The sequence below is a fragment of the Colletotrichum phormii genome, assembly GCF_030913505.1.
Source record: "Colletotrichum phormii strain CBS 102054 chromosome Unknown BDP81scaffold_18, whole genome shotgun sequence".
NCBI lineage: Eukaryota > Fungi > Ascomycota > Sordariomycetes > Glomerellales > Glomerellaceae > Colletotrichum > Colletotrichum phormii.
Window position 1 is genome coordinate 352,108 of NW_026851460.1, and position 12,494 is coordinate 364,601.

Here is a 12,494-nt window from a genome sequence, read left to right on the forward strand (position 1 = left end):
AAAGCTCTAGTAGGTACGGATTGCAGTCGAGAAAAAGGGAAGCCCGGGATATCACGGCCCTCTCATCAGTGGATGGATCATCCCATCTTATCCTGCCTGTTCCATCCAATCCCCTGTCCTGGACCCTGGCTTTGTATCGCTAGAGTGAAGACCGGACTCTATGCCGTTGTCTCCCTGGACATTACAGCTGGAGATAGGTCTGCCAATGGTGATGGCTCCTAGATAATTAAGGTAGTTCTTAAGACCGGCATAGACTGGAACGAGCAGTCTAAAGAGACTCAATGTCCTTGGCCGAGTCTTATTCGTAGTCCTATTCATGATAGGAGGTAATGGCTTGTCTTTGTTTAATGGCAATGCGAGGTGACGAGTTTGGGGGGAACTAAACGAGGAATCTATTGTTTGTGCCTCTGCTCCTTCCACTCAATGTTCCCATTCATTGCTTTTTCCGTGCCAAAACCTCCATTCCGAGAGGAAGGTACTCCTAGCATGGCGAAATAAGGCGAATAGAATTGGCAAGAAGAAACGTCAGTCGCTCAGCCGTTTTATTCTTTCCTCTTTTCCTCCATTCCATCCCGTGATTACCTCCTTCCCGTTTGCCGCCTCCTTCTGTGATCCGTGGATTATTCATCTTCCACCATTCTTGCTCTTCCTCCTCGCCATTCTCGCTCTCTGCCTCCCGTCTCCGACTTCATCCTCCCCCCACAACCCACCTGGCAGGCAGTCATCTGGTCGGATATCGCGACTCAGAAGCGGCCCATACCTGTCACGACGATCCGCCGGGGATTATTTCGCACTCGACCTGATTCAGACCAGAAGCAGCAACAGACAGGAGTCCCCCAAGTCGCCCCCCTTGAGCCCTTCTGCTGCCATTCCCGAATCGGCCCAGGAGACATCAACTGTGAGAACGGGCGCATCCGTCACATCTCGCGCCACCCAATCACAGACCACCATCGACGCGCTCCTAATTTGCGAGACATCCACACCACACCCCCGGCCTGTCTGCTGCTTTCTGCTTTATGCTGAGTGCCACGGTGCCACCTCCTCGACTTCTCGAGACCCGTCGACACTTCTTTCTTCTCTGGCGAATAAACACGACCGAAGGTTGGGTTCCCCTGTTTTTTTTTTCTCTCGACCTCTCCCCTACTGTCTACACAGTAGGTACGGATACCCACGGTACCTTACTCTCCCACCCCTGGACCTCGCCAGTCTAACCACTCCCAGGTCCCAGTCCGGCCCAGTCCAGTGTGAGGTGTCTGCCACAAGGACACAAGGAGGCGGACTCGGCACAGAAGAACAGTCCAGCGCAACATTGCGAACCCCCAATCCCAATTCGCCGTCTTCCTTAGTAGCTTGTACACGCATGCCCCCCTCCACACTGCTCGGCCAGCAGAACCCGTAACAAAACACTCCAACATCCCGGGCTACCCTTCCTACGAATATCTACAACAATCTCGCGCGCCCCCCAAGCAACGCCAGACAACGCATTGCACCCGCAACGCAACACGACGACGGGCTCCGAACGAGCCATAGGCGACCCGTCCTTGCTTGTGCTTGTTTTTATTTTGCTTCCTCGACACAGCAATACGATATTCGATACCTTATGACGCCTTTGTTCCTTCACTTCTACCGAGCTGCTGCTGCTGCTGCATCTGCTGCGCTGACGCTTTTGTGGTGAATCCGAAAAAGAGCACCTTCTCATCACTCCTTCACATCCAACACAAAAATACACAATCTGCCGCCCCACGATAGCATAAAGAAGTAGTGCACCGGAATCAGCTTCCCCCCTCCTACGGATAGGACCCTCCACACGCTCGCGCAATCCGTCACCCGTCGATTCGATCACACTTTTGAGACAACGGCACAACCGCACCAGATTCCGAACAGTGCTTCATACCCTCCGCTGTACAGGGTTCGAGCCTGGGGATCAGGATTGCACAATCTCGACACCCCGTTCGCTCTACCGTTTGCCTCGCGCGCGATTAACCTTATACAAGGAGAAAGGCATTCCGCTCGCGCACCCGCTACCCTCTCTTTCCCTTTCCCATCATGGCCAGCTCACCGCCGGCCTCTCCTGGGAATCATCTGCCCCAAAGACCGATGAGCGCAATGGTGCGACCATCACCACGGAGCAACAGCCGTCTGAGCATGACGAGCAAACATGGCGGTGGAAGCAAAGCCTCCGACGAAGACTCCCGGACAGCTGTAAAAGTCGGTAAGTCTACAATTCCCATGTGCAGTGCCGTTCGTCGCTTGTCCGATCCTCGCGTCACCTCCCCTTTCATGCCGGCGCATCATCAAACCACTAACTTCTTTTTCTTCTTACGTAGCCGTGCGTGTTCGACCGCCTCTGAAACCCACAGATCCGGGTTACGAACTAATTCCTCAACGATTCCAAAAATCAATGGCCCAAGTGACATCGAATACGAGCTTAGCAATCGACTCACCACAGGGAAGGAAACTCTTCGTGTTTGATCGCGTTTTTGGCTCCGACGTTGAACAGGAGGGTGTTTGGGACTATTTGCAAGACTGCGTCGGCGCCTTCGTCCAAGGCTACAATGTCTCGCTTTTGGCGTATGGCCAGTCTGGCGCTGGAAAGTCGTACACGATGGGCACATCGGGTCCTATCGAGCAGGACGACCTCGAGATGATGGGTTAGTTACACTGCGTCGTGTTACCGTGCTACTCGGTTATCTGCGAAGCTCTCCCGCTTCCATAGGCTCACAAGCTGACAAAAGTCTTCCAGGCGTTATTCCCAGAGCAGCGACGGCTTTGTTCGAAAAGCTCGACGGCCCGAAGAAACAAGCGAACCGTGGCTCCATGTCTCAGCTACGAGCACCAAACCGATATTCCGCCCAAGCATCTACAAGCTCGGTAGCGGACAGGACATGGTCGTTAAAAGCAACATACCTCGAAATCTACAACGAACAACTGCGCGATCTGCTCCTTCCGGACCACGTTCCACAACATGAGCGTGGCAACGTCACAATTCGCGAAGATGTCAAAGGAAACATCCTCCTTACCGGCCTGCGGCAGGTTGAAATTAACTCGGCCGAAGACCTCATGAATGCATTGAATTTCGGCTCGACCCTTCGACAGACAGATGCGACGGCCATCAACGCTAGGTCTTCCCGGTCCCACGCCGTCTTCAGTCTCAACTTGGTGCAGCGGAAGAGCGGCCTGCAGGGCTCAAATGGGGCCGACAAGCGTTTCTCCGTGCCCATCGAAGCTATGACGGGATCCGAGACCTGGGTCACCACAGACAGCAAGCTGCATTTCGTCGATCTGGCAGGTAGTGAGCGGCTGAAGAACACTGGCGCACAGGGCGAGCGTGCCAAGGAAGGTATCTCTATCAACGCCGGCCTGGCTGCGCTTGGAAAAGTCATTTCGCAGCTTTCGTCACGACAAGCCGGATCGCACGTTTCTTATCGCGACTCCAAACTCACCCGTCTACTTCAAGACTCGCTAGGTGGAAATGCCATCACGTACATGATTGCTTGCGTGACACCTGCCGAGTTCCACCTCAGCGAAACATTAAACACCGTCCAATATGCACAGAGGGCCCGAGCCATCCAAAGTAAGCCGCGGATTCAGCAGGTGGAGGAGGGTGACAAACAGGCCATCATTGATCGTCTGAAGGCGGAGGTTGCCTTCCTGCGCGAACAAGTCCGCAGCGTGGAGCGAGGCGTGGGCGAGCGACGCATCGCCTCCACGGGCGAGCGGTCCGAGCGACAAAACGAGCGTGAAAGCGAACTGCAAAACCAGCTTCTGGACGTCCAAGAAAACTACACGACCCTGAGTCAACGTCACGCGAAGCTTATTGCCGAGATGGCCAAGGCCCGCGACAACGAAGCTGCCGAGAACAATCAACACGAGGAGTCCATGGGCGACACGGCGACAGAAAGACTGAATCGATCGAACTCATTCGCTGCTGCAGTAGAACAAGTCGTGCTCGAGTACGAGAAGACCATTCAAACTCTCGAGCAGTCGCTGTCCAGCACACGTGGCACACTCGCCAATACCGAGGCGAATTTGCTGGAAAAAGAGACCAAGTGCACGTACATTGACACTATCAACACACAGCTACAGGCACGCTTGCAAAAGCTCATGGATCGGGAAGCGAGTACCGAAAACTACCTGCATGACCTGGAGAACAAGCTGGACGGCCACACCTCTGGCGAGGAAAAGAACACGACCGTCATTGTGGAACTCCGCAAGGAGATCTCGCGGATCAGAGAGAATGAAGCTTCTTGCGAGGACTACATCTCCACCTTGGAGGAGCGACTCGCCGAGGCTGACCAGGACGCTGAGCTGATGCAGCGTGAAATCGATCGACTAGAGCAGGTGATCGAGCGCCAGAGAAGTCTCGGAAAGTTGGACTCACTTCTTCACGAGCTGGATCATATACAGGGCGACAGCAAAGTTCCCGAGCCAACTGCGGAGGCACCGAACGGTGTCGCGCGACAGATCGCTGACCACAGTCGTAGCCAGTCGCAGTCGCGTGTAATCCGTATGAGCCAGAACGATATTATTCCTGAGAATGCGGAGGAAGAAGCTGCAGCGGCAGCCGAGGCAACGGGCCTTGTGCAAAACGGCGATCACATCGAAAATGGCACTGACATCGCAACCCCCGATACGAAAGAGAACCTCCAGGCCGACCTCAACGACTACCCACCTCACAGCCCTGCCCAGTCCAAATTTGTGCACGACAAGCTGGAGAACGTCACTCAGGAGCTCATCGATTTGCGTGTAGAGCATGAGACCACGGTCAACGAATACGATCTCCTACACTCAAAGTACGAGGAAGCCCTGCGCACCTTGGCAGAGCTTCAGGACACCATTGATGAGTCACGCCACCCCGAACGCAAGGTCCGAGACTCTATGATGTCTGTCACGTCTCCTAATCTGACCCGACCTCCTTCGTTCTTTTCCGATGCCAGGTCGAGTGATCTCAAAGATGGCGGTCAATTCTCATCACGCTCTCTTTCATCAGAGCTTTCATCGGCCATGGAGTCGCCTGCCACTATTGACCCCTCGGATGCCGAGACGGCAGTCACTGCGAAGCCCGAGTCCGGCCCCGATCATTTGTCAACGGAAGACCTTATGCACCAAGATCTCCTGGCAACGGAGGTTGAGAGGTTCAAGACTCTTGCCGTAGAGAAAGAAGAGGCAGAGAAGGAGCTGGCTGAGAAGTATACACAGCTTGAACAGAAGCACCACGATGCTCTGGACATGCTTGAGGAGCTCAAGACCGAGGTTGCCCAAGCAAAGGCACTGGAGGCATCGTCACCACGAACTGGCCAACCTGTCATTCGCCGCAAATCCAGCCAAAATGTCATGATTATCGACCGTGCTCATCGATCTTTTGCCTCGCTCCGCAACATTGCCGCAGACAACTTCGAGGGTCAGCCTGACGTCATGCAGAACTTCGAGCTCAATCTCAACGCAGCCATGCACGAGCTGCATGCTCGCTCGGAGCGAATCCAGGAGCTCGAGGCCGACATTGCGTCCGCCAAGAAAGAGATGGAGACTAAGATGGCTCTGATCTCGGGGCTTACCCGGGAGCGATCTAGTTTGCAAGCTTCTCCGATGGATATGTCAATGATCTCTACTCTGAAGAATCAACTCGAAGCCAACGAGAAGCAGATGACAGAAATGAGAGAGAACCACGAGGCAACGGAGAAGAAACTCATGGCCGAGCTCGAGACATTACGCACCGCTGTGAAGGAGACTTCTGCTGAGCGTGACGCCACAAAAGGCACTACGGAGGCTGTGATTGCGACTGCTGCGGCCGGCGCTGTTGCTGACATTCCCATGGCATCGACCGAGGTGGCCAATACCGAGACGAGATCTTTGCAGACCACCGAGGAGAACGACAAGAAGATCACAGAGCTGCAAGCTGAACTTACGGCCTGGGAAACGAAGCACAAGACCGCCCTCGACACGCTGCAGGAGACGGAGACAAAGATGAAGAAAACCATCGAGGAGCTTGAATCTGAGATTGTAGCGCTGAACACGCAGGCCTCTGTGCATTCCACTGCTCGGAGTGCCGAGGAAGTCAAGGAAATCGAGGAGAGGCATGAGACGCTGGTCAAGTCTCTTCGCGATGAGATTGACGAGCACAAGGTTGCCATCACTACCAACTCCAGTAAGGTATCTGAACTTGAGGCAGCGCACGCTGCCACCAAGACTGAGCTGGAGGAGGTTGTCAGGGCCCGTAACTTGCACGAGACCCAGGCGAAGACGCAGCAGAGTCTCATTACGAACTTGGAGAACCAGATCACGGCCCACGAGCAGGCTCTCAAGACGCACCAAGATGGCATGAAGTTGCTTCAGGATAACCACGCAAAGGATCTTGAGGAGATGAAACAGATGGAGCAGAAGGGATACGAGGAGCAAGTGGCGGTTCTTCTCAACGAGCATGCAGAAAACGTCAGAACCCTCGAATGCGAGCTCAATGACGCCCGGGAAGATCTCATGAAGGTCGCTACCCAAGTTGCGTTTGCTCTTGGCCTTGACGTCAGCATCGAAAAGATCACAGAGCGTATCGATGATTTGATTGCGGATCAGAAGGCTTTGGGTGAAGAGCAGAAGAAGTCAAGCGCAGCTGAGAAGCAGGTCGCCGAGTTGTCGAGCGTTAATGACAACCTGGTCAAGGAGCTTGAGCAGGCTAAATCGACTCTGACGGATCTCCTCACTGCGGAGGGTGAACCCCTGAAGAGCCCCGCTCCTCTTCCAGACCAGCTTTCTGCTATTCGCAAGAAGATTTCAGATCTGCAGAGCAAGAACAAGAAGAACTCTCGTCTTGTGGAGGAGCTCGAGGATCAGCTGCAGAGCAACTTTGATCAGGTTCAGATGACCAACAACCGCCTGTCCACGCTGCAGACAGAGCGCAACTCGCAGATCGAGGAAGCTCAGGCTGCCAAGTTCAAGGCCGAAAGCGAGCTTGATTCGCTCAAAGCCGAACACGCGGCTCTCCAGGTATGTGTCTCTCGAGGCAGTCCGGTATTCTGTTCAATTGCTGACATGTTACAGGCTAAGATTGACGAGGCTTCGGCGTCTGGTCAAGTCCAACGATCCAACTCGATTAGCTCACCGCTGCGAAAGAGCGCCTCCGTGGCGTCTCTCCCCTCCCCGCCGCCGGCTATCCCCTTGCCACCATTGCCCGGAGCGTCGTCCGGTTCCAATGGCACGGTGCCAAGCACGCCTACTCAAGCAGGCCGACCAGGCAGCAAAGACAACATGGGTTCAACCAACCAAATCCAGGAGGACCAGGAGGCTCGCATCCGCACCATTGAGAAGCATCTCCAGGCCGAGAAGCAACTCACTCAGACTCTGGAGGAGGCTCTCACGGACCTCGAGCGCCAGTCGAACAAGGTCAAGGCCGATAGCGACGCTTGGCGCAAGCGCTGCGTGGAGTTGGAGTCCGAGGTCAAGGAGCTCAAGGATCGCCCCGCGCCTACGCCGCAAGCCGACAACCGCTGGAGTTTGCACGCCGTTGAGGAGGAACGCAAGAAGCGCCAGGCTGCCGAGGCACAACAGCGTCTGCTCGAGGAGCGTATGAATGCCTTGTCCAAGAAGAAGAAGAAGGGCTCTCTCAACTGCTTCTAGTTAAGGCCTTGTTGCTGGGGCCTCGCATCTCGGAGGGACCGAGTCCGACTGGATTAACCTGCGTCAGTACTTCAAAGTCTACTGGGTTGGGGGTTTGATCCTTTTCTCGGCGTGATGGGGCGTTCTTTTGATTTTCGTTTTTGCCTTTCACATTACCCCCCCGCGCCATCTCGTATTATGCGTTTGCGGCATTTGTTTCATGCTGGCCGAAGATGATTCCCCTTACGCATGGCGAAACCCAGAAAATTGGGCAGGAGTTTTTCATACTGGTGGCTCGTACGTGCGTTATTCTGCTGGAGGGTGTTGACGATGGACTACTCCTTTTTTTCAATACCACTACGCGACTTTGCTCATACTATATGCACCATCCAACCCTTCACTTCTCTTTGTTTCTATTCTAATTATTTCTCTTACATAACATTTGTTTACGAATAGCAAGACCGACGTCGTGCACTAATGACGGCACGAGGGAAGGATGATGGTGGCGGGAATGGTGATGGGTTGGAGGCGGACCGGTTGTGTTTGGTGGCGGTCTCTTGAGGCATTCGTGAGGCTGACTCGCACAACTTTTAGCTACGCGGTTACTCAGAGGAGGCGATTTGAGAAACGAGGCGAGGACGTACTAGACTTAACACCTTGGCTAATGCTAGTTTTTGGTGCCCGCTGGAATGCCGTCGGTTGAATAAAAGGTGGTTTGGAAGTTCACTGGTACTCCACGTGTGATGCCCTATGCCGTGCCTCATGCCATGCCTCACGCCTTGATGGGAAGTCCCCAATGGCCGGCCTCAGCGACCACTTTGAGGATCGCCCAAGGCATGCTCGTCCCATGCGGCCTTTCGGACTCTCAATGTCGAGGCGTATCTCCAGTCTGATTCATGGTCACGACTGTCCGTCCGCCTTCATTCTTCTTCAGAGGGGAGGGCCTCGGGAAACCAGCCGTAGGAACTAAAGTCTACCTGGAACTCGCCCATGGCCGTCCGCGAGACCTCGACGTCCTCGGCTTGTAGGGCTTCGGCTTGGTTTCGGGCGCCTGAGGGCTGGGAGCTAGAGGTTGGTGTTAGGTAAGGTACGTAATGTGAGTGTGAGTGTGATGGTGCGGAGTGCGGAAGGGTTCGGAGGTGTAGATGGGAGAAAGGCCGTTACCGTGGCGAGATTGTTCCTTTGGCGTTGATGACGCGCTGCCATGGGACGTTTTCGTTATTGAAGCGGGATGTTGGGTCTGTGGGGAGGTGTTTGAGGCAGATTCCTACTTGACGGGGGCGTTCGGCTGTTGGTGGGGTGGGGGTTGTTAGCAGGTGGATATTCTTGATGAATGTCGTATACGTCGCATTCTCTCCTGAAGAAGGAGTGAGGGAGGAGATGATGATACATAGATTGTGGGTAAGATGAGGTGAGATGGGGATGTTAAGGTGATGGCAGGGAGTGAGTGAGGGAGAGACTCACGGGTTCCGACGAGCCTGGCGATGTGGCCGTAGGTTGTGACTTTGCCGACGGGTATTTCTTGGACTGCGGTGTAGACTGCGTGAAAGAATGCTTCTGCTTCTTCTGTGCGGGCCATGTTTTTGAGGTATTGATGACAAAGGGTCTGGGAGGTGGGTATGGTGGTGAGAGACGGTGTGGCGATGAGCATGAATGATGAGTTCGTGAAGTATGGTTGGTGTTGTGCTGGATGGAAGTGAAGTCGCTGCTGACAATTTTAGCTAGGTGTTTAGCGTTGCTGATTGGACAGGGAATGGATGCAGGCACTTTAGGGAGCTACTTCGTCCCTTCACCCCTCCACCCCTCCACCCCTTCAAGCGCTTCGCGGTCTACTAAACGCAATAGTTGCTATTACTCCTTCATCAATGAGAATCATTGATGGTCTATCACGTTCGAATCTAACAAATAATATGCATTCGACTTTGGCGGGAATGTACTCCTCTGGCAACTGCCTTTGCGTTTTTACCTGGGCGCGTCTCATGGTGTCAGTACCTCCCGAAGAAGAAACCAAGCCCGCACGTGTATCCCCGGCCAATTACATGATCCCCTGAAAGGAAGCAAGCCATATGAGCAGAACCTCCTGCCATTGCTCAGCTCAGCTCAGCTCAGCCTGCTTGCCGCATACTCAACCTACGCCTCTTTTCCATCATTCACAATACATATTTGCTGGAAGGTCAGAATCCAGTTTGACAGCTTCGCCAACGGTATCCAGTTAATCGACCTGTCACCCTCCATTTGAGTCGACGACGACTTGTCTGGCAAGCAGTCTCCCAGGCCCATCCATTACTATTTGTACATGCCAGCGAACCCGTGCCAGGCTCCAAAGACCGTGAACAGAAACCACGCAACAGACGGCGACCGACCATGTCCGATCAAGTAGGCTTCAGCTTCCAAGCCGACGTCGTGAACACGGCCTCCCTGGGACATGTTTTGACCAGAAGACTGCTCAAGCCGTTCAGCGATGGCGGTGTTGATACGTACGCCATATGGGCTGCTGTTCAGTTGGGAAAGCGTATCCCGGTGCAAGCTTTGCACCAGAGCTCATTGCACGCACACATAACGTCGAAAAAGACATCAATCAGTCCTGTCTAAAGCACGCAGTATTGGCTGGGGCCACTCGGCACCAGTGGCAGATTTGGCTCGAACTGTTGCTGGAGCGAATGCTATCATTCTGATTGGCGCTCTCGGAACGGGAAGTCAGGCATTTGCTGCCGCCCAGTGTCTTTCCGAGGTGATGGCAATTTTCGGGCATGAAACCGACACGCTGCCAAGTGTCGATGTCCTCAAGGGACTGGTCAACTACTTGGCTCCCTTTACCCAAGACCTCGGCTTCGCGAAAGTTGTCCATCATATCACGAATGCTGCGGAAAGAGTGATGAGGCATGCCCTTGGGGACAACGAACTGGAACGCCTCGATCAAGCGAATGCCCTAGTCCAACGACTCAAAAGTCTTGGAAGCGCTACTTCCCTAGCAGGCGCTATCAAACAACTCATTCACACATCTCAGAGGAACGAAAAAGGTTACATGGCACTTAAGACGCGCGGATCATGGCTCCCAGCCTTTGCGAGCCATAAACTTGGCATGTCTGTGGAAGTTCGGTTCAACGGAACTACTGTCTGGGCTAGCGGAGGTGATCACGGGCATTGTCTCTTCCAACTTGAAGATGAATCCACCGTTCACCCCGCTCTCCATTCGTTTTCACAGGCCGATGGGGTCGTTGCACGTGTAAAGGAAGACTTCGAAGGCGTAAGCGATGGATCATCTTTGATCGTTGATTATCTGGTCGGAAAGGCTCTCGAGGCGCAGCTCCTCAAAAGGCCAGAAATTAATAACGAAATTGCTGCATCTATTCGAGTTGGGATAAAATGTCTCTGCTTACACCTTCTGAGAAGACTCCGGCTTGATAATGGCTACACTTCCGCCAATTGTGTTAACGGCCTCCTCGATGGCGTGGGGGCATTGGAGAGCGTCTTAAATACGATGGGTATTGACGTCAACTCTAATCAGCAAGTTCCCCCAGGCCTGGAAAAGTACCTTGGACCTCCTCCGAAGTCAGTGCTAGAGGGGACAGCGTACCATGGACTTTATTTTCTCGACCCCAAGGCTTTGAACACACTGACTGATTCTTGTCCTCTGCGTCACTTCGAGGGCCGTGGATTTGAATGCACTGGAAACCCCACCCTTTGCGTCTGCATGGATGTTGGGAGGTTGATTCACTGCACTGCAGCCACGGCCATCGCACTCATGTTCTGCAATTTCGATGCTGCCGAAGTAAGAGTAAAGGAGAAGGTCATGGCGGGAGACCTTATCACGATCTGGAGCAAAAATCTCGTCTCAAATCTCCATGAGGATGAAGTCCACAGGAGCGAACAGGAAGGTGGAGAAATGACCATAAATGTGAACCATCACGACTTATTCCATCACCTCGGGGAACTGGTTTGCTGTGACTATGAGTATCACTGGTTCGACAAAGCTGATCAATTTCCGAGACCCGGAGAAACATATACAATCTTGGGAATTTCAGGAAGAGCCTTCACCATCAATTACAAATGTGTAATGGAAAATGAGTGTTTCGACCAGTGCGGCAGATTCATCCGCATTCAGTCCGGCCGGGCATCAGTGGCCGGGACCTTTCGCAGCGTCATCGTGGAAGGAACAGTTGGCTTCGAGGATCAAATGAACGAGACGGCGGAGGTTGTCTCCTTGGCGGGAAAGACCACGCTGGAGCCTAGTCACAGACCACCGGAAACTGGGATCACATTGGATGTATTCGTGCATGAGGCGGCCATCTTGGTCAGACTGAACTTGACTGGAAAGATGTCAAGGTCAGTAGCCGCATCTTTTACGTTTTGCGTGCGTCATATATTTTCTCAGTGGGCCGTTCCAAGATGCAATCATGACAAGGACGGGTCATACACGTTGTTACACGATCAGGATGTGGTTTTGAATGGTTTCCACATCGCCAGTTTACGCCGACGAGAAGCTACAGAGGTGCTAGTGTACGCTTTGCGTGGGAATCAACTTGAGCAGCTTCTTGTTTGCGGTTTGATGCTATTGAAGGTGGCTAGATGGGCACATGGGGAGAAGTTACTTTTCTGGTCACCGGCCGACGAGCTTGGTGTTCTTCAAGCTTCAGCTTGCCTCAAGTGCTGCATTGACTTGGCTCGGCAACCGGGTCATCTTCCTTGTGTTGTGATGGGGGGTTGAAGAGGAGCTGATACGTTTTCTCTGGTTAGGTGTCTTCAAAATGTAATTGCACTCTGTATCGTTGCCACGAGTTGACTTTAGAATAAGCTAGACGAGGCCTGTTTCGCTTCATGTTTGCACCATATAACCAATGAAATATATCTTCGAGGATGTGGATAAATCTCTGGAACCCAAATCTTTTGAGATGGCATCCGCTATT

General features: G+C 53.4%; 2 protein-coding genes across 2 annotated transcripts; one reads left to right on the forward strand and one right to left on the reverse strand.

The window, feature by feature from the left end:
- Positions 1 to 2,046: 2,046 nt before the first annotated feature.
- On the forward strand, positions 2,047 to 7,608 carry BDP81DRAFT_397203 (kinesin motor domain-containing protein; the record flags this gene model as incomplete). Its single annotated transcript, XM_060588283.1, has 4 exons — positions 2,047 to 2,212; positions 2,328 to 2,651; positions 2,744 to 6,978; positions 7,033 to 7,608. 4 exons carry the CDS (start codon positions 2,047 to 2,049, stop codon positions 7,606 to 7,608), a joined length of 5,301 nt encoding a protein of 1,766 aa, XP_060441909.1.
- A 667-nt stretch (positions 7,609 to 8,275) lies between these two features.
- On the reverse strand, positions 8,276 to 9,224 carry BDP81DRAFT_72154 (6-O-methylguanine DNA methyltransferase). The gene is made up of 3 exons (XM_060596205.1): positions 9,052 to 9,224; positions 8,752 to 8,875; positions 8,276 to 8,652 (listed from the first exon to the last, which is right to left on the reverse strand). Exons 1-3 carry the CDS (start codon positions 9,164 to 9,166, stop codon positions 8,508 to 8,510), a joined length of 384 nt encoding a protein of 127 aa, XP_060441910.1. The 5' UTR covers positions 9,167 to 9,224; the 3' UTR covers positions 8,276 to 8,507.
- Between the last annotated feature and the right edge of the window lie 3,270 nt (positions 9,225 to 12,494).